This window comes from Garra rufa, chromosome 12 (genome assembly GCF_049309525.1).
Source record: "Garra rufa chromosome 12, GarRuf1.0, whole genome shotgun sequence".
Taxonomy (NCBI): Eukaryota; Metazoa; Chordata; class Actinopteri; order Cypriniformes; family Cyprinidae; genus Garra; species Garra rufa.
In genome coordinates, this window is record NC_133372.1 from 32,566,772 (window position 1) to 32,589,692 (window position 22,921).

At 37.6% G+C, this 22,921-nt stretch overlaps 1 protein-coding gene across 13 annotated transcripts in view; it reads right to left on the reverse strand.

Moving 5' to 3' along the window:
• Nucleotides 1-1,053: 1,053 nt before the first annotated feature.
• The window catches only part of scn8ab (sodium channel, voltage gated, type VIII, alpha subunit b), a 66,270-nt gene continuing 44,402 nt past the window's right edge, over nucleotides 1,054-22,921 (reverse strand). For 11 of the 13 annotated variants that reach the window (XM_073851472.1, XM_073851469.1, XM_073851468.1 and 8 more), the window contains 10 exons: nucleotides 19,804-19,921; nucleotides 19,427-19,581; nucleotides 15,745-15,918; nucleotides 13,007-13,129; nucleotides 9,030-9,314; nucleotides 8,339-8,392; nucleotides 8,125-8,262; nucleotides 7,864-7,968; nucleotides 6,671-6,941; nucleotides 1,054-6,573 (listed from right to left, as the gene is read on the reverse strand). In XM_073851472.1, the coding sequence (XP_073707573.1) occupies nucleotides 5,417-6,573; nucleotides 6,671-6,941; nucleotides 7,864-7,968; nucleotides 8,125-8,262; nucleotides 8,339-8,392; nucleotides 9,030-9,314; nucleotides 13,007-13,129; nucleotides 15,745-15,918; nucleotides 19,427-19,581; nucleotides 19,804-19,921 (2,580 nt within the window). In that variant the 3' untranslated portion in view covers nucleotides 1,054-5,416. The remainder of the gene's footprint in view (nucleotides 6,574-6,670; nucleotides 6,942-7,863; nucleotides 7,969-8,124; nucleotides 8,263-8,338; nucleotides 8,393-9,029; nucleotides 9,315-13,006; nucleotides 13,130-15,744; nucleotides 15,919-19,426; nucleotides 19,582-19,803; nucleotides 19,922-22,921) is intronic. The other 2 variants (XM_073851471.1, XM_073851470.1) reach the window with 1 other exon arrangement.

The window sequence follows — 22,921 nt, forward strand, 5'->3', positions numbered from 1 at the left end:
TACTTGAACTTTCCCACAGAGCACATTACCTATAATTTACTGGTTTTGTTATAACTTTTAAAATTCGTTATGCAATTAACCAGTATTTTTGAAAAATACACATTATATACACATTCCCCTGGTTTCACAGACAAGGTTTAAGCCTAGTCCTAGACTAACATGTAAGTCTGAGCTGTTTCAACTAAAATAAAATTGCACTGATTGATCCTAAAATATATTAGTGCCTTTGTTTTGTCTCAAGATGCACACCAGTAATGTTTTTATTCTAACCACGTTTATGAAAATTGCTTAAATGTCCTAATTGAACTTTGGCCTAATCTTGGTTTAGTCTAAACCCTGTCTGTGAAACCGGGCCATTATCTCCTAACGATTACTGCTGTATATGTGAAAGGGGCTAATGTAATCAACACTTCAAATATGCAAATAAGAAGTATTAGTAGTATAACTAGTTTATGATTGTACAGTACGAAAATTACAAACCTGAATACATACATTTTTAACCCATGCAAAAGACTAAGGCTACATTTACAATAGTCCTTTTTCGTTTTAAAACACATAACTTTGGCTACGGTTTCGGCTGTCATTTACATTACTCCGGCATTTCCAACCCTCGAAAACGAAGACTTTCGTAAAACGCTGCAGACCCCGTTTTAGTTCGAGAACTCTAGGGTTGCGTTTCAGTGTAAACAGACCAAAACAGAGACTTTTGAAAACTATGGCATGGCTTCCCACATTCGCTCTGTGTATGTTCGATGATTGTGTAAATTATATAACATTATGCTTATTATGAATGGTCATGTGACGTGTTTTAATTTGTGTAGTGTGGATGGAGATCGTTTCTGAAACACAGAGAAAATGGCAGTGCAGAAGAGGATCGTTTTAATTTCAAAATGCACTAGTGTAAACAGGGCCTAAAACAGAAAAAAACAACCTAGGGTTTAGAAGGTTAACTATTTGCGTAAAAATGATATTGAACCCTCTCCCATCAAATTATATATTATACATTGTTCAACATTTTTAACAGAAGAAAGAAAAACCACAACCACTCAAGCATAACTGGAAGGCTGCTTTATTGTTTGGAAAAGGTTTCGTGCTCAAATGAAGACAATCTTTCACTGATTCTCACTAAGTCAAGTGGTTGTGCAACACACCCTCTCCTCTCCAACATCAGTGGCAAGAGATAAGAACAACATTATGAACCAAAAACCACTTGAATTATTGTCAGCAAATGAAGGAAATAGCATCTCAGTCATGCTACAAAAGAACAGACAGAAATCAGTATTTATAGAAAAATAAAAGAAGTGGCTGAAAATTAACAGAAGCTGAGCACAGAAGGCAAACTGTTTCTCTTTCTACAGACTCAACCTTTAAGAGATTCATCGAGTGACCAACGCACTCCATTTCCCGCCCCATGCTATTTGACAATCTCTGATGATGAAGTCAGGCTGATGCCAGTTAAGTTTTCTTTTTTTATTTTCTTTTTTTCGCTTTTTGTACATTTTTTTGTTTTGTTTTTTGTATTTTGTCTTTTTGTGTGTGTGTGTGTTCATTTTTTTTGCTTTTTAATAGATGTCACAGACATTCTTTAGTTCAGTTCTTTCTCCCAGTGCTCATTTGAAACAAGCTCCACTTGTTTAGGAGAATTTTATGCAACATCATCTACATTTTCGACAAACAAAATTGGCAGCAAAAGGCACCTTAAACAAACATACAAAAACAAGAAAAGCATAATAAAGCCTAACCAAACCTAAGACTGCAAATTGCATTGCTGTGTATCTAAGAGATGAAGAACAAGCTAAGCTTAAGTCAAGCTGTATCACACACATTTAAAGTGACCAAACCATCACACACGCTTCGTCCCCTTCCCCCCCTACCCCCTACACGCGCGCGCACACACACTCGCTCTCTCAGACTCGGACTGAAAGATCATGGCATTCGGCGATTAGGCCGGAAGATGAAAACAGGGTTTTATGGGGGAAGAACATGTGGTGTCCAGTGCATATGTACGTAAGTATGTGAGTTGGAGATGGTAGGACGTATTCACACAGGGTGTAAATGAATTGCTGGTAGTGCATTCCCCTCCCAAAAACGGGCGACATAAGCCATAGCGAGCAGCCAGTACATTACCGTGCATTGAAAGCTAGACCCGTGCACACACACAGACAACACTCGCTCAAACCCAGACATCTCAAACACGCATGCAGGCACACACACACACACTGTGTGGGCCAGGTCAGAGTTTTGGTCGTTCACCGAACGTATTGCACGAAAGAAAGAAGAACGTGAGCAAATGACAGCCAGTAGTGCTTCGCCTCCACTCCAAGCAGAGGTCAACACAGAGGAGGACAGTGCTCTCATATCATATATACATACATATGTATATGTGTGCATATATATACACATATGTACATATACATGTATACATAGATGCATATGTTGTATAGCTCTATATATATGCCTTGATTTCTGTATAGATTTATATATACTTTTTGCATTTAACATATATTGGATTCCCCTCTTTAATGTGAAAAGTGTGTCAAAAAAATCTACACCTTCTAACAAATATGTCACAGTCTACCTAGTGAGACCAGGGCAATGAGTGAAGCCATTCTATTAAGGTTATAATTATTTTTCAGTATTCGATTAATAGCAGTAGTTTTTTTTATGTATTTCTGTATTTACAAAAAACTATGCATGCCGTTAAAATAAAATTATATATTACATTATTTATAGTCTCTTAAAAAGTTCATTCTTAACTTTTCAGCATTTTGTGCTGCTTACAACATAGCCTATACTGTACAATATATTTTTTTAAATTGATTTTTCATTCATTTTTGTTTTTAAATGAATGTATGATCTGTTATTTGTTCTTTTTTGTTGTTGTTGTTTATACAGTCGAGCCTGCATGTGTGCATAAATGAGAATGGTTGAGCTTTGCTGAGCAGAGTTTTTTTTTTGTTTGTTTGTTTGTTTTTGTTTTGGTTCAGGTCGCATGCAGCAACTGGACCATCGACACCAGATGAAGGGTAAGGGAAAACTGCTGACATCACTTAAAGAAACTGAAAATGTAGTCACTCTGATGGGTGGAGTTGCCCGGCTCACAGTAAGCTGCTGTGGGACCAGTGCCGAATGGTTATTTGGCATTAGTGTGGTGGTGTACTGATGAGAAACAAGGCTGACCAGGGGTCGAATAACTGCACATTTAAAACCAAGGTCCCTCTGTAGAACACTGGTGAGAATTAGCAATATTCTCAGTCTGGATCTCACTTCATCATCACTTCCACAACAACACTTTCACTACTGCCTGAAATCTCTGAAGCTTGCTCCGTGTCAGATAGCCCTACTCTTTAATGTGGTGGAAGCTCTCCTGCTTTAGCTCCACCCCATATCACAAACATTCTCTGGACCCTGCGAAGGCCCTTATTGATGACAACAGAGTCACATGATACATCTGTGTTGTATCCTGAGAATAATGGGGAAAGTCAACAAGCATCAGTCTGTCTGAAAGTGTTAAGCAGGAGAGGATCACTCCGCTCCTGTGACATTCCAGAAACTTCCAGACACAAATTGCACACACCAAATAATCAGACAAACATCTTTGGCTTCTCCTTAAACAGCTGTGACTGCCCAACCATTCCCTGCTGTCTCTCTCTCTCAAGTCCTGTCCTTTTGTCCTGGCTACAATCAAACCATTGCTGAAGATGTAATGGCTTCGTACACGGATATAAACGTCCGGCTGATCCTCTAAGGACAAACCGAGACGAGACTAGATGTAGACACGCTGCAAAACTCTTTAAAGAAATATAGCATGTAAAAATCAAATAAAAAACATCATAATTCTCATTTTCTAAAGTAAAAAAAAAAAAACTGCCACTTTCTCGGAAACAGTTATAGCTCATCTCATCTAACCCCTGATTAGGATTAAAAATGCAAACCAACTTGCTACACCCCTAATAATGCCCAAACCTTTGCCCCCCACCCTCTTGCCCCTCCCTGGACCCACCTACCATAAGACCCGCAGTGCGGGCAGTGCTGTAGGTGAGGTAAGCGATATTGCTGCATACAAATAAAATAAGAAGCTTTAGGAATTACAGTGTTATTTTGTATCATTTTCTTCCTGTCTCCATACACACACATTCCGACATTTAGTTTTCCCATTCATTATCTCCTGAGCAGCAAAAAATGGGATGTCCCTTGTGTCCGTCCTCTCCAATAATGTGCCACAATGCTAGTATTTGTTTCAATGTACGAAAGCCACTGATTAGTCACAGGCATTCTGCACCATCTGAAGCCAATCCCAAATTCTGTCCTAATCTTTTTGGTATTGTTAAGAAGTGGAGAAGATGCGGTTCAGCATCGTAGGCCCAATTCGGTTTTCTCAGTATCAATTTCTGGTCATAAATTTAGCCAGTGGACAGCCTAAAACATCGTCAAGCCACTGTGGTGGCCTGTATTAGTGTTTTGTGGACTATGATTACTCATGCAAAATTTCTGATCAAAACATGCCATCATGCAAGTCATTTCTATGCATTGAACAAGCACAATAATTTATTATTCATTTGGAGATGTGTATTGGGGGACCCTGGTTATTGTCCCCGGTCCTAACGGTGTGAAAGCCCATGTAGAAAAAGCCTTTTGATGCAGGTATAACAAAGTTATCATGACACAGTTACTGAAGGTGACATGGGCAAAATGTTAAATGTTAAATTCGTATTTTCCCTCCTGTTTCTCTTTTTTTTGCCGCTCAAATAATGTAAAGACCATGTAAAATATATTCGACACTAACAAACGCAAAGAGACCGTTGGAATCAGCCAGACTCTTGGTTTTGTTTCACACTCATGTCTATCCTGCTCGCTCTCACAGTAACGTTGAGTTCTTACACATATGTGAAATGAAACGGTGCAGACTCCTTCGCCATCCTCTGATCCGTTCATGAATAGCAGTGTTTGTTTTCTGCATGGAAAGTTCGCCGACGCAGTTCAGAAGCACGGGATTCGATCCTAGTTCTCCCTCGGATTATCACATTCCTGCTCGGTGAAGAGTTCCATACTGAAGCGCGATATAGCCCTCTAAAATACACTTGATCAAGTATCGGTCTTTTGAAATTCGTATTTGATTCTGTTTAAATCAAGTCTTGATGCAACAGTGCCACACAGGAAGCTGATTATGTTTGGTTTAACTTGTAAGTGTCTTCAAGCTGTGAGGAACCCCAACTCTTTTCTTCGCCTTGATACATCGGTGACGTTTGTAAACAATTTTTTGTCGTGTTACTTCAGTTTTGTTTTTCCTCTTAAATTAAAGTAATCTGTACATCTGTATAGTTTGATTCAGGGTTTCCATTCGCTTGAAATGACAGTTTTCGTTATAATATCGTCATGATCATTATCGCTGTCCACGAGTTTGACCGTAGCAGTCTTAACACTTGGATTCCCTGACGTCTTTTTGGTTGCGGCCCTTCTCCTTGCGGCCCTTGCCTTCGTTGTTGTCCTCCTGTTTCTCCTTCTCGGGCTTGGTTACACTGTCATAGGACGGCAGGGATGCAGTGGAAGGCGTGCCCTCTTTCTTCTCCTGATTGGTCCCTCCATTCTCCAGTTTGTTGTTGGCAGGCCTGCGCTTGCAGACGACACCTCTGCGTACCAGGTGCGCTCTGTATGCTCTCTGGATGACGACGGCTGACACCTCCTCCTGCTTACGCCGCAGCGTGGTAGTGATGGGCTCGTATGACACCTTGGAGGGATTCGCCGCCACAAAGCGCTCCTCCATTTGCTGTCGCATCATGTCCAGGTCGCCACTGTCACCCAGCACACGCTTGGTAAAGGCAAACAGAATATCCAAGCAGTGAATGCGGTCGCCACTCACCATGGGCATGTCCATGGCGATCAGCTCGATGATGTTTGGCTTTGGCACACGGAGAGGATGTTCTAATGTGTCTGCAAAGTCTGTCAGCTTGGCAAAGGTGATGAACTGCGAAGCGTCTGGGTCAAACTTCTCCCAGATTTCATAGAAGGACTCAAAGTCGTCTTCGCACAGTGGATCAGCACTCTCCTCGGTGGCAACGCTGAAGTTCTCCAAGATGATGGCGATGTACATGTTCACCACAATCAGGAAGGACACAATAATGTACATTACAAAGAAGAAGATTCCTACTGAGGGATTGCCACAGTCCCCCTTCACTGTGGTTCCTGGGTTCTCCTTGTCGGGGTTGCAGTCAGGCGGATAGTTCAAGATAGGAGCCAAGAGGCCGTCCCACCCAGCTGATGTGGTGATCATGAATAGACAGATCATGCTGTTGCCAAAAGTTTCAAAGTTGTACATGTCATCGATTCCTACTTCTCGTTTCACGTAGGCAAAGTTGGACATGCCAAAGATGGAGAAGATGAACATGACTAGGAAAAGCAACAGGCCAATGTTGAACAGAGCAGGAAGTGACATCATCAAAGCGAACAGTAATGTCCGGATGCCCTTGGCTCCTTTGATTAGACGCAGAATACGGCCAATTCGAGCCAGACGGATTACCCTGAATAAAGTTGGTGACACAAAGTACTTCTCAATGAGGTCTGCCAGGAACATACCTGAAAAACAAAGCAAAGACAAATGACAAAACTTTCCAAAGCACATAAAATGTGAAAGGATATGTCAAAAAAAATCACATGTGGACACAGCACTCACCCACAATGGATAGAATGACTACAACACAGTCAAAGATGTTCCAACCATTGGTGAAATAGTAGTGTCGCAGAGAAAATAGTTTCAGGACGAACTCGCCAGTGAAGGCCACAATGAATATGAAGTTTATCCAGTACAAGATGTTCTCTGTCTCGTCTGACTGATCATCTGTTTCCACCATCATGGTTACCATGTTAAGGCAGATGAGTATCATAATGGAAATGTCAAAGGCCTGCTGAGTGACAAAGTCAAATACCATCCCCTGGATTTTGTTCTGTAAGAAAAGGAAAAGAAGAAGAAATACATAAAAGATTAGAAGACTAGAAGTGTTACTTAAAATCAAAATTAAGAAATCAGTTAAAGTAAATAAGGAATGGACAAATATTTGAAATTGACAAATAAATACACATAAAAAAATGTTAAAAACTAGAACATTTTAAATTAATTAAAAAATGTAGTTACATTTAGTAATGAATTAATAAAACATAAAAAATTAGAATAAAACAAAAACATTTTTAATTTGTTTGAAAATGTAGTTAAATGTAACAATAAGATTACTATTAAAAATATTTTTTAAAATATTTTTAAATGCAATTTTTAGTATTTAAATTGCATTTTTAAAACATTTGTGACCTGTGCTGGCAAAATTAGTCACAATGAGCACAGTTGAAATGATACAGTCGACAGTGTGCGCTGAAGTGAAGTTGGAGTGTGTCTGAAAAGTCTCCCATTTGATGTGGTCATAAAGACGTTTTGTGGCTAAACAAAAACTTATTGTCAAGGGGGAAAAAAGACAGAAGCAGCAATTGTGAGTGTGGTTCCCAACCCTAGCCCCGCCCCTGCGTTAAATATTTTTAACACCATTAAACAGGAAAAAACCAATGGCCTGCATTAATGCGCTAATTTTGACAGCACTATTAATTACTATTTGGAGCATTGGGATCGCGAGACAAGGGCTTAATGAACTCATTTAACCAAAAGACACCATGTTTAGTGTTTTTTGTGTTGTTTTGTTAGATTTTTTTGTGTTTGTGCCTGTCCCTCAACATTAATCTGTGCATTTTGCCAGCATGGGTCACATTAACAATTCACACGCATGTATTTGCCACTATTGGCCTATCACTATGCAACAATCATTGATGGAAAGATACTGAATGTGTAGCAACCTAGATCAAAATGCTTATTTGTCTGCTCACCAGAGGTCTAGGGATGGGTTTCTGGGGTTTCTTTGAGCCCAGTTTCTTCATAGCATTGTAGTACTTTTTCTGTTCTTCAGTCATGAAGATATCCTGACCTCCAAAGTATAAAGACAAAAGAAGACTGGTTACAACCTGACAAAATCTTGCTCAACAACGTGCCCAAATAGGGCACATAATAGGAGATATCAAAAATCCAAAGAGAATGCGTCAAAGTGCAAAGTCAGCACTGTAGAGGTGAAAAACAGAGAGAACACTTATCTTTTTCTTCTGTTGGTTAAAGTTGTCAATAATGACACCAATGAAGAGATTCAGAGTGAAGAAGGACCCAAAGATTATGAAGATGACAAAATATATATACATGTAGATGTTGTCCTCATAGATAGGCTGGTCCTCAACCTGCAAGCAGCAATAAGCAAAAAGTGACTCGCTTGAATAAAGAGCCAACAGTGTCAAACTATAAAAACATCCGCACCTTTCTGGAATCCACAGCAGCATACATGATGTCCATCCAGCCTTTGAACGTGGCCTAGGTCATATGGACAAAGAAATCAAACTTAAAATATTGCATAATCCAAACTCTTTCCCCCCCCATTGATGTGTTATCTCATCTTTTAAGAGAATTACAGTGTTTTCACTGTTGAACATTCGGGGCGCTATTATGCATCTTCTGAATGAGACCACAATCTCACGATCAAAAACACAGGTGAGGAAGATGCAGAAATGAGCAAACTCATATGTAAGCAGATGCATATGAAAAATAATGTGATCATCAACAATAAACAGCATATAAGTCAAAACTTCCTAATATAACAAAAAAGTGAAATGTCGATTCAGGAAGTGGGAAATAATCACAGCAATCTACTGCATCTATGCTTTGATCATCATACTGAATATGACACAGATGTAGTCTTTGATGAAAATGCAATTTTCTTTTACTTTTTGCTCGAAATGTTGCCTTTTTAGGAAACTTACCCGCATTAAAGTGTAAATTAAAAAAAGCTAAAATAAAACAGATCATACAACAAAATATTGTTGGGCCCATGAAAATTTAGTGAAAATTATCAAAAACACTGGCAGGGAAAGAGTTAACAGATCATGTTTACTGAGCAAGGTCATGGTGGGTAATTAAACAACTGATATACAAAAGATGTGAGATGACTTACCACTTGCAAGAGTGCAAGGTAACCTGCACCCACATTATCGAAGTTGATCTTCACATTTTTCCAGCGAACCTCTGTGTAGTTTGCATTGATGAGTGCAAAGCAATCTGTCCTGTTGTTGACAACGTCAGTTTTAAAATACTCTTCTGATGTCTCATTGAAGCAGTAATAGTACCTCCCAGCGAACAGGTTGACACCCATAATACTGAAGATCAACCAGAAGATCAAACACACCAACAGCACATTCATAATGGAGGGAATGGCACCCACCAAAGCATTCACGACAACCTATAGGACAAAAGAAAAAAAAAAAAACAATTGGGGGAAGTGGGCGATAAAGGGGGATGGATTTCAATACAGTGTTTGAGAGATTAAAAAAAGATAGAGAAAGTAGGTGTTAAAGTAAAACTGAGCTATTATGATGTTCATATGTTAACCATGTATTGTGCATATCTTCAATCTCTTTTGAAAGTGATTACATTTTTACATCTTAGAAAGCCTCTACACATTTTACAATGAACAAAAATGCAAACTAATCTCTTTTAGAACATCATCTAGGAGTTTTTATTTATAAATGTTTAATAAATTATAAAATTTAATCAAATCTGGCTATTTGTTGATCAATATTATCTATGCATGTACTGTATATACATGCAAATATAATACCACTAATATGTATTGTTGGAACAAATTGAAGAGGTGTAAGATTTACTCTACAAACTGTCCAACTGTAATCTTTCGTGCAAGAGCATGGAGATAAATACACAAATATATTGTAACTCAACATAGAATCTAAAGATGACAGCACTACGGAGATGTAAACTGGTATGGCTTGGTTCCCAAACAGAAATTAAGTTAATTTGCATTTGCATGTGCATTTAAGTGGCAAAGGTTTTAAAGCCAAAATGCCAGAAAACTCTTTACATTAGCGTTTGATGAAATGTTTCTTTACAATGAAATTTTAGCCATTTTTATTACGTCAAGGTTCAAATTTATAGGATAGCCGCAGTGATTTCTCTGTCTGCAAGCTGCAAACTGGATTTCAAATGCTCTGCTTCTATCTGCTTCTCATGACTTACTTGCTACCTTATTTGCAAGTCAACATTGTTCCCCATTCAGTGATTGGCTAAAGGTATTATTAGTGCTATATAATCTAAAGAATCCAATTGACGCAGATAGCCTTGTGGTTAGTGCGGCGACCCGAGTTCAATTCCCGTCTTGAGGTCTTTTGCTGATCCCACCCCCGTAAAAAAGCCCAACAATATAACTTTTAAAAAAAAGAATCCAGAATGTAACTAAATATGATGAGTTTTTAAAAATAAGAATGGGTAGCAATTTCATGCTTGACAATGGTGGATCAAGTAGTAAGAAACAAGCAGAAGCAAAACAACACCAGTATCCAGAGGATATGTGGAATTCAATTTGTAGACCATTGCCACTTTGATTTCTTATTACTCATGCATAAATTCATAACCGCCAAACACATTTTTTTCTCTTGCCATACCAGTATACCACTAAGAGAAAACTACCTGCCCCAGCCATTTGTGATGGAAATGTAAAGATAGACATTGTAGAGGAAGATTCCCACCCTCCCGATCACATCTCTCATACGGTACACACAAAAGCTGTGATGTCAGCACACTATCTGGTTGAGTGATGTCAGAAATGGTCAGCCAATAACGGTGCATGCAGGGCGATCCTAGCAGTAGCCATGTCCCCCCCTCCCCTTTAAATATTTAAATATTTTTCGACATCAATGATCTTAATAACTCATTAATTAGTGATCCATTAGATGTTCCTATTCAGGCTTTCATAAATTAGAGCAACTTGCATTTATTTGTGGTATTTTGAAGTCTATCAAAATTTAAAAATAAGTAAAAAGCAAATAATTCTCTGGTAGTGAAATCTGACCTGTACATACTCCTCCTGGCATTTAGGCAATCAGTGGAGCTTGCTCAGCAAATAAGCCTGGTGTGTATATATGTGATGCAATCTGGGAAAACCCGTGGGATGTCACGCTGGGACATTTTCAGTAAAATGGAAAAATGTCATTTTTTTTGGTCAAAACTAGGTTTTCATTAAATTTCTATGCTATAAAATCTTGTCCATCATCTCTGAAAAAATCTTGCAAAAATTCACTTGTTTCGTACAGAAAAATAGTGATTCATAGCAGCAAGCAAAACTGTGTCTTTCTCTTATGTTAAGAATGTGCTGGAGAGGTGCTTTCTCTGAACACCACAAAAACAGTTAACCTATCAAAATAAACCAAGTAACATATTTAATAAAGATGTTTCAATATACATTTCCCACCAGTCCTGTGTAAACTACAGCACGCAAGTGTTTTATTTATTTATTTTTTAATATCGTGAGATGGCGGAGCTCTAAGTACTGTAGCTGCTCACTTAAACAATCTTACTCATTTCAGTCTGCTTAGTTTTGGTAATGTCAGTGCTATAAAACAATGTTATAAAGGACGATTTCACATCCAGAGATGAAGGTTTGGTGATGAAGTTATTAAAGAGGAGCAGCCCAATGACAGTCTGTTATGGACAAGTGCTCTGTGCTCACTTTTCTAAATTTAAACTACAAGGTACACTATTTGTGCCATCTAAACATACAAGGGGTGATCAAATGTTCAGAGACTATGTCCATGATAAACAACGTTAGTCTGTTTGTGTAATGATGGAGTATAGCACTCCTGACTTGAGAGACAGCTTTCGTTAAACCCGTATAGTGAAAGTAAAACCCGTCTCACTTTAAACCCATTTTTCCCAAAATTCCATTCTTGAAAATCATAGCTATCAGCCACTTTAAGATAGCCATAACTTGTGTTACGTTCAAGCTATGGACAAAATAAAGTTGGAAAGGACTTGAACCTAGCTTTCATATGGTATCAAAACTCAAATCAAATTTCATCAGGTGTTGGGTTTTCCTAGATCGCATCACATATATATGAATAACACGACTAAATACATGAGTCAATGAGATGGTTATGCATTCGCAGAGATTAGCTACGATAGAACCAAGGGGGAACATGACTTTCATCTTACACCTTCAAGAACATGCATTCTACATGATATGCAATGGCAAAGAGATAAAACCAGATTATGAACAACTGAGTGAATACAAAGAACAGTAATGCAGTGAGAAAATAAACAGATTAGGCTTCAATAAACTAGTTTTAAAGCAGATTCAAATCCTATTCAAGTTCCAGTGATCAAAGAACTATTTAGAAAATGTTCTACTGGTTTCTGATTATGCCTTTCATTGAGATTGCCTATTAGTCTTTAATGTTTGGCTTAAAGAATTGAAAATTATTATTATATTTTTTACATTTTTATTCTGTAATGACTGGAGTAAGGATGCAGGAATTGGTGGATAAGTATTAGGTTGCAGAAAAGAGCAGGGTGAAGAAAGAGAATGGGAACTATTGGTTCAGGCAGGAGGATGACTTTTAGAAAAAGAGATACTTTGAGAGAAACAGCTAAACTTTAAGACATTTGGATGCTAGAAACATCACAAAAAGTCCTTCAACTAATATTGTTGCATGAATGGTAACCAAACAAAAGAAATGAATGGTTGTGATGAGGCAGCTTCACATAAGATCCCCTCTCATCTTTATTCTAAAAACCATAAGTTTCCCCAAAAGTTGCTATAAGACTATTTACGATGTCAATTGAATGGAAAAGGAATTTTATTATACTTCTATACATCTAATAAATCAACAAAAGGAAAGCTTAGTCTTCATATTTCAGCTGCATCATGACGCAATGTTGAAAAGGTTTTCCATGCGGAGAGTTTTAAAATACATGCACTTGAAGGATTGGTTTAGCCAAAACAATGTTTGGATTTCCAGAATCCTGATAGGTTTGCTTATTCCTCTGTAGCTGTGGTTTTACTTTCTGCACAATGGTGTTTTTCGGCATGCAGTCGTGTTCTCACAGAGTGACTGGCATGCATAGGGCAGCCCTGGATCTTACCCTCATGCCCTCAAACCGGGACAAAGCTCTCAGGGGCCTGAGAGCCCTCAAAGTCCTCAGGGACTTAATGGGGCCCAAGTCTGAGTAGCCCAGCGCATTAGCTATAAGGCTGACTATAGACACCTATACAAAGAGAGAAAGAGGAAGGGAGGAAGAGAGAAAGAGATGGGCCAAAGTGTTAGAGTCAAGAAGGACGTCAGGGAGAAAAAGAGAGAGGACCCTACGTTGACACTGAGCTGGAGAGGCAGTAAACAGATATATACATACATATAGAAGGGTTCGCTCATGTATGTATGCATATATGTGTGTTCAACAACAGAGAGAGAGAGAGAGAGAGAAGGAGAGAGATTCAGGTTAAACATGGGGTTAACCAGTCATAGGTACTGTATGTTGGGCGACCCAAATGTTTGCACTTTTGATCTTAGTATGCAATTGGTTTTTGGTATCACAGGCAGACGAAGCTTGGTAAGCAGCTTACAGCAAACCTGGAAGGAAACTTTTGGTTGAGAAATACAAAAAAACAGAGGTGAAGGGACACATTTAGAGAAGAGGTGTGCACAAACTTACAAGCACGTTCACTGTACTTTGTACACACAAGATACGCACAATACGTACAAACACCAACCGCGTACGGTACACACGAGACCATTCGAGAGTCATTAGGGTAACAGGGCAGTTTGGGAGAGTAAGGAGGCAGAGAGAGAGAGGAACTCCTGTAAAAGAACAAGAGAGTCCTAGCAGAGACCTTACCCTGGCCCCTCACTTCCCGGCCCTCTTATGCCCCCTCAGGCCCTCTGTGTCCATCAGCACTATAGAGAGACAAGGTTACAGTGCCTGTCAGGGAAAATAACTAGCAATCGGAAACACTTTCGTTTAGGACTTATATCCACATACACATGTAATCAAACACACAATCGGCACTGCCAAGTGGCTGCAAACCAAAATGGGCTATCTACAGAAATGTGGGCAGACTTTAGATGCATGACGACAATAGACGACAATGCCATGTATTGACACCCATTTCTGCAAGTTCATTTTCAAGTATGTCTATGTACATATTTCATTGATTAAAAGAAGCAAGGAAAATTCCCAAAGTAATCACTTTTAAAGTGAAAAAGCAATGTTTTGTAAATTAATTTAAAAGAATTTAACAATTATATAATGCATTTCACACTAAATTTAGTCACTAAGAACACTATGAATAAATCATATTAAATGTTGATATTTTTTTATGTGGCTTCAACTAAATGAAATATCTATGATAGATATAAAATGTCAATATTCTTACATTTTTCATGATTGCATGATTCACTTTAAAGGAACACTCCACTTTTTTTGGAAATAGGCTCATTCTCCAACTCCCCCCGAGTTAATATGTTGAGTTTTACCGTTTTGAAATCCATTCAGCCGTTCTCCTGTTCTGGCAATATCACTTTTAGCATAGCTTAGCATAGATCATTGAATCCTATTAGACCAATAGCATCACGTTCAAAAATGACCAACGAGTTTCCATATTTGTCCTATTTAAAACTTGACTCTTCTGTAGTTATATCGTGTACTAAGACCGGTGGAAGTGCAAAGCTTCAATTTTCTAGGCTGATAAGATTAGGAACTACACTTCCATTCCGGCGTAATAGTCAAGGAAGTTTGCTGCCGTAATATGGCCGAAGCAGGAGCAGTAATACCACGCAGCACATGTGCAAATGCTAAACTAGCTGGGAACTCATTTCTGATAATACTCCGCCTGCTTCGGCCATATTACGGCAGCAAACTTCCTTGACTATTACGCCGGAATGGAAGTGCAGTTCCTAATCTTATCAGCCTAGGAACTCGCAGTTTTGCATTTCCACCGGTCTTAGTACACGATATAACTACAGAAAAGTCAAGTTTTAAATACAACAAATATGGAAACTCGTTGGTCATTTTTGAACGCGATGCTATTGGTCTAATAGGATTCAATGATCTATGCTAAGCTATGCTAAAAGTGATATCGCCAGAACAGGAGAACGGCTGAATGGATTTCAAAACGGTAAAAATCAACTTATTAACTCGGGGGGAGTTGGAGAATGAGCCTATTTCCAAAAAAAGTGGAGTGTTCCTTTAAGTACACTCTTAAACATAAAGGTTCCAAAAGGGTGTTTTTGCAGTGATGCCATAGAAGAACCATTTTTGGTTCCCCAAATAACCTATCAGTGAACAGTTCCTAAAAGAACCATTTTGAAGAACATTTTAAAAACCTTTTCTGCACTTGAAAGGTTCCATGGATGTTCAAGGTTCTTCATAGAACCATTTGTGCCAATAAAGAACCTTTATTTTTAGGAGTGCAGCTTGAGCTGATTCTATTCTGTGAATGGGGAAATACATTAAATACATCATATATCTAAAAATAAAACAAAGTAACAATGTCAATAGTAACAATGTTTCTGTTCTACAATAACATAACAATATACATATATAACAAGAATAAACAAATATTATTACTATACATGACTAATAAACACTAAACCAGATCAAATCTAAGATCAGTCTGAAGACAATGAACACTGACCTCAGAGCAGACCACGAGCATCAAAAGGAGTAGAATAGGAAAACATGTTTGTTCGCATTGAGAAATAATGTAATTAATCGCCAAAAAGGACTGACATGATGCATATATGATCTGCAGAATAATCCATCTGATGTGAGGCAGTGCAAGGGACAACGACTGTGATTTATGGATATTACAATAAGTTACTTACATCCACAATGAAGAAGTCCAGCCAGCACCATGCATTGGTGAAGTATTTGACAAAGCCATAGGCCACCCATTTCAGCAACATTTCCAGGATGAAGATGTATGTGAAGACTCTGTCTGCATATTCTAGAATGATCTGGATGGTTTTCCTTTGTTCAATGTATACATCCTCAAATGCCTTAGAAACGAACAGAGAAAGGGATTTTTTTTACATTTATTTAACACAGTGTTTCTGAATGTTCAATTCATCTAATGTAATAGTAGCTAACATGAAAATGTTTTCAATTTACATTGCTACACAAGTCAATTATAAAAATGAAATCTTGATGCATGTTTGTCAAAAATTGTTTTGTTTGATCAACTAAAGACGGTTTATCAACTGCAGTTTTCCCCACAATCACTCTTCACTTTCAGTCCCTGACATCACCAAAGTGTGGCACTGCAACCCCACTTACATTAGCTTACACTTTCACTTTAGTGGGAGTTTGGGCACTATCCCTAACAGTAGCTGTGAGAGAGGCAGCAGAATCGTCTGCATGTGGGGCCATTTCTACAGCATTTGGCTACGGTCCCTAAAAGCAGACATGAGATACTGCAGCCCCAAGACAGACTGCTGAGGTGCAGGGGCTGGTACAGTGCAATATAGTGATAGCTATTAGCTACTTACAGAGATCATATACCACACAATATGCTATGCAGCCTCAATCACATTAAAATCCACCTGCACTAGCATTATATCACATTAGTTTTCCACATATACTTTGTGAAAGGTTGAGATATCCACACTGTGCCCAAGTATCTTCCAATCTAATTTCAGAATCAGAAAAGCTTTTGCCGATCTTTATCACTGATGTGCTGATCTTTATCATTGATTTATTAATTTCTTAGATCTTTAATAACATAAGAGGTTATGAATTGGGATGGACATGTTTGAGGTCTCCACTCATTATCTAATTTATAGCGAATTAAATAACTACTTCATCTGTAAAATGTACAAGTTTATTTGCATTACTTTAAACAATCTGGGTATAAAATTAGGCCTGGAATTCTTTCAAATGTATTTTTTTTATATATATATTTTTCCCCTTTTTAAAAACAGTAAGAGAAAAAAAATGCTTAACCTTTAGATAATGTTTAAGGGTTAGTTTACTCAAACTTGTGAGACCTTTGTTAATCTTCAGAACACAAATTACAATATTTTTGAGCTTTCTGACCAAAGAGAGCAACACAACTACTACATTCAAGGCTGAGAAAGGTCAATAAAATAGTCAATATGACACCAGTGGTTTGTTATGAAGCTGCCAGAAAAGCAAAAATAACGACTTTATTCAACAATTCTTTCTCTTTTGCGTCAGTCTGTGACACGTGTAGCTGCATAAAATTAAAGTTGTATCACTGATGTCACATGGACTATTTTAACAATGTCCTTCCTACCTTTCTGGGCCTTGAACGTAGTAGTTGCTGTCTATGCAGTGTCACAAAGCTCTTAGATTTCATCAAAAATATCTTAAAAAATATCTTAATATCATAATTTGTGTTCTGAAGATGAATGAATGTTTTGTGGGTTTAAAACATGAGGGTGAGTAATTAAAGACTGTCTCTTTAACTTAAGAAGATCTAAACTAAACATTGCATGAACTGTTACTCTGTTGTTGTTGTTGTTGTAACCCCAATGTTAAGTCCTCTAAATGTATTTGTGCGATTTTGTCATTTTCTAGAAATATGCATTTAATAAATGCATACTACTACGTTCAAGGCAGAGAAAGGTCAATAAAATAGTCAATGTGACATCAGTGGTTTATGAAGCTGCGAGAAAACAAAAAATAACGACTTTATTCAACAATTTTTTCTCTTCCGTGTCAGTCTTCGACACGTGTAGCTGCATAAAATTAAAGTTGAATCACTGATGTTGCATGGACTATTTTAACCCTTTAGGCGCCAGGGTATTTTTTGTGAAAAATGCTGGATTTTGACATCAAGATTTCAAAAGCTTGTGGCTTGAAAGGGCTTAAAGATAGAGATCTACTGTAAATTAGAAAAATGTTGGGCATGACCAAAAGTTTATGTGGGGTGTAAATATACTCATCTAATTTTCATTTTATGATGTCATCAGGGGCGGCAATCTTGAATTTCATAATATTCAGGAAATAGTAGATTTTTTGTCTTTTTATCCTCATTCCAAATGATCAGAAAAGAGAAAACCAACAATAAAACAGGAAAAATTACTAAATTATTACTATATTACTATACTATATAGAAGTAAAACGCATGTGAAGAGTAGCCTACTTTTTGATCAGTCCAGTAATATTTAGGAAATAGTAGATATTGAATGGATGTTTATATATATTTATATGTTTAGAAAAAAGTACTGAATTATTACTTATTACTATACTATAAAGTAGTAAAACGATCAAAATTATCAGAATAGAGAAAACCAACAATAAAACTTACTAAATTATTAGTATATTACTATACTCCTGTAGCCTCTACCTCTAGCAACAGTCCTCCTATGGACACTACGACCACATTCACCCCTGCCACCCCCATTCCCGTTGGGCAAAGGGACGAAATGATCACTTGTTTGTGCTTTGTGAATGCTCTCGCCTTGCACGGCGGCACCACTGCGCTGCAAAGATGTACTGGGGAACGCAAGATTATTAGACGGTCAATCGCCATTTCCAAAAGGCAAATATTCCCCTTCAGAGTCAGAATGGTACAACTTTTTATCAGCCATTTGGCGATTTTCTCTCACAAATCTCACAATCTACTTGCACGCTATGAACTGAACTGCTTCCGCATGAATGATACGATAGCTCACTTGTTCTGTTATTTCCTCCAACACTTTGAATAGGAGCATGACGTCATTTTGGTCTAGAAACGAAGTACTACATATCTGCCATCTAGTAGTAGGGAATACAAATGAGATATTGCACCGTATTAGGAACAACAGTCTATTTTATTAGGTATGACGTCTTGTTGCAATTTTGCGTCTTTGGCGCTTAGAGGGTTAACAGTGTCCTTCCTACCTTTCTGGGCCTTGAACATAGTAGTTGCGTTGCTGGCAATGCAGCATCTCAAAGCTCTTAGTTTTCATTAAAAAATATCTTCAAAATATCTTATTTTAATATCATAATTTGTGTCCTGAAGATGAATAAATGTCTTGTGGGTTTGGAACATGAGGGTGAGAAATTAAAGACTGTCTTTAACTTTAGAAGATCTTAACCAAGGGTCACCAAACTTGATCCTGGAGGGCCGATGTCCTGCAGAGTTTAGCTCCAACTTGCCTCAACACAACAGCCTGGAAGTTTCAAGTATACCTATTAAGACCTTGATTAGCTGGTTCAGGTGTGTTTGATTAGGGTTGGAGCTAAACTCTGTAGGGACACCGGCCCTCCAGGACCGAGTGTGGTGACCCCTGATCTAAACTAAACAATGCATGAATTTTTACTCTCTTGTTGTTGTAACCCTAATGTAAAGTCCTCTAAATGTATCTGTGGGATTTTGTCATTTTCTAGAAATATGCGTTTAATAAATAACTAATAACAAAATTAAATATATATATATAAATAACAACAACAATATGTCATTTACTCCTTAGCACTTTTGAGAAAATATTAGCAAATAATACCAGTTTCTTCTTTTTCTTTGGAAACTATATAGTGTTGTGTGCATGTGTGTGACCTTACCAGAGCTCCAGAGCTGAGCAGAATCATAAAAATGATGAGTGTCTCAAACCAGTTGTGTTCAACAATCAGGTAGCAAGTTTTCCTCAGAAACCACCAGTACTTTCCCCAGCCCTCAGTAATAGGCACGTCACAGCATTTGTACCGTGCCACACAGGCTGAAAAACATATTACACATCTAATGAGTGCACATTTACATCAAATCAACACTCAAAATGTATGCTTTATTGCTTATAGCTGCTTTACCAGTAAAACTTAAATGTGTAATACAGTATATACTAGGGCAGTCAATTTAATGTCAATTTTGTACAATAATTCATTATACATTTGATTAATTGTAATAGCATTTACTTTCAAACAAACACACATGCATTGCTCACCGTCAGTCCAGCATGCCTCTGGGTCTAGGTACTCCTCCACAACCTCCACTACAGCCATTTCTTCCTCATCAGGCTTTATGTCGATAGTGCTTCCCTCTGATGAGCTGGTGTCATCCAGCTAGAGGCGGAAAAAAAAACATAGATGTATCAGTTTATATTTTATTTAATGCCACAGGAATGTATTCATCTGCACTGGTTAGTTGGTTTATTTTTAACATAGACGGATGTTCATTTAGTTATGCCTTCTTTCACTTTTATTATATCAATTTATTTCATGGAGAGCTTTCCAAAAATGCAAATGGCCACAATCAAGGTCAACACAAGGTGATCCTGACTCCAACTCTCCAATCACTGCTTTCTACAGTGAAAACCTTCTGCTGTTTTGTTAATCCACAGATATCCCTGAATGGCAAGATACAATCTAAACTAATATCTGAAAATGAGTAACAGTGATTCATAATTTAATCAACTAGTAAGTTATAAACTAAGGCCAGATGTGTCCTAGCACTAACCTTCTTTGTTCTTCTGGGTGTCTAGCTTAATTAGCATTCACTCGACCCAAGACACAATTAACCTTGACTCAACACTAACTGAATTAAAAAGGTTAAAGACTATCCTCTACATATGCAAATCAGACATTGATGAATGACTTTTTGCTGTATTTTATGCTAATCAGGTGTTGTGTATGGATTTACTTTTTGATTTTTAATTTTTGATACATTTTATGGTACAGCACATCTCTATTTATGTCTAACCAACAACTGAACAACGCTGAGACAACACGAGCAACATACATTTATTTTTAACAATACAATCTAATATTAACTGTTATAATATTTCTGATTATTATTTGAAAATAAATATCCAATCATTTAAATGTTAAATTTTGATGCCTGTGTATAAGTATTTATGAAATATAATAATGTGTTTTTGGACATTAAGTCGCACCTGTCTATAAGTCACAAAAACGTTCGGTCATATTATTTTATAAGTCACATTTTGTTATTAAACTCACCTGGTAACGCTCCTCTTACCTGGTAAATATAACAAAACTTTTACGAATATTATAAACATGTATATTGGTCACTCCATTAAAATACTTCAAATTTAACAGTACTAAGAACAAGAATGAAAAAACTGCATTCATTATAAACAACATGCCAAGCCTAAACGAATACATATTTGACTTAGTTTCTACCAGCATGTGGTAAGTGCACTACCCAAACATTTGTTACTACTGATTTTTTTTTTTATTATTATGAAAATTTTTTACTAATATAATACCAATCACACAGGGACTGGAACATACTGTACATCCCATTTTTTCTGATTATTAATTCACTACAATATACTTAAATGTTAATGTGTCTACATATATTATATTTTTACAAGGAAGCAACTCTCTCTGTGTACACAAACCCACACAGGTATTTGATTGTACACATAAAATCATAAAAAACATATTCCTCAGCCTACTGGAAAAGCCTGACCCTGATTACAGCAAACCAGGATGACACAGCAGTTTTATAAAACCTGAATCGTTAATATGCATACACACACACACACCGGCAGCAGAAAGCATCAAAAGCATCAAACAACCCCTACACATCACCACTGCAGTCCTCCCTGACCCAACCTGGCCAATCAGAAATAAAGACCCAACCAGCACTGCTCTGATTGGCTGACAGGAAGGATCTACTGTGAGACTGGCTATATGTTCAGCATGTGTAGTTCAGCCGTACTGGATCTGTTACGTGTAAACTGGGTCAAGGTGACCCAGTCTTTGCACAGAGACCAGGACAATGACAGGAGAGTTGGTATAAATGTATATGTGTGCTAATATCAATGATAAATAATCAAAAAGTGCATTATCTTTCTTACTCTGTATTACTCAGTTCACATGAGCAAATGCTTTACTCACTTTGAGTGGCAAAGGTAAACTCAGATTTTGAATGATAAGTGATTGCTGACATTGTTTTCTGGTTCATTCTTGTGCCCGGTAGCATGCTAAAACACACATGAAACCATATTTATTAACTTTTAGTAGCTAGCTACACTCGACTCGACTTGACTGTGTTGCTCTCTTGTTACCACAGATTTAATAACCTAATTTTACTGAAACCTACACACAAATGCACATGTGCGAACACACACATACAAAGAAAAAACATTACATCATCTGGTGGACTGCATCTATTCTTTGGCTGAGTGGCTTCGCACTCAGCAGAAGTAGTAAGGCAATAAATCACAGGAATAGCACAACTCAACATTCTTATACTGCCTGCAAAGCCTTAATCCACCCATACTGCTGTAATCTGCAGCCCCTAATCAACTACTGACACTGATTTCATCTAGTCACGCTCTACAAACACATACTGCCATTATCTGATCATACTCCCTAATTAAAGTTTCTTGATATTTGATTAATTAAAATGTATACATTTGAGCATAATGCATATTTGTCAAATTATCAAACACAAAATAAAAATGACTAGTTTGCTTCTCTAAAACTGTACAAGTCATTGCAGTCCTGATTACCTATATTTATTTGAGTCATGCTCTGCTGACTCAAGAAGCCTTCTTTGACATTTTATTAAAAGAGAAGACATTTTCAATAAAAAAGCCCTAATAGGAAATGTATAAAGAGATGCAACTGAATGTTACACAATCATTTTCAATGTGCCAGGAAATAGGGCTGTCGCGATAACCGCAATATCGCAATACCGCGCTATTGACGTGCATAACCGCAAAGGAATGCAACAACCGCAGCAACCGCGATATTTGCCTGTTTTCTTTTTTCCTAAGGATTTTCCATTCTCACTTAATGCCTGTGCGCTGAATATTAAATAGGTAATAAGTTAGTAATGATAACATAATGTGTTTATTATGAGGCTCAGTAGATATGCACTTAACATGCGTAAACAGACAGCGAATGAGAGAGAGATCGACTGAGCTTGTGCGATTACCTGCGTCTGTCTTTCAGATCGAGTCAGGTATGTATGTGTAACTAGCTCGTCATGTCCAAGGAAAATGACATCTCTGTCTTAACATCGATGCTCTGCTGGTCAGCTGAGCCTTTAAAAGTGACGATTAAAGTTGAAATGATTTTAACATCGTG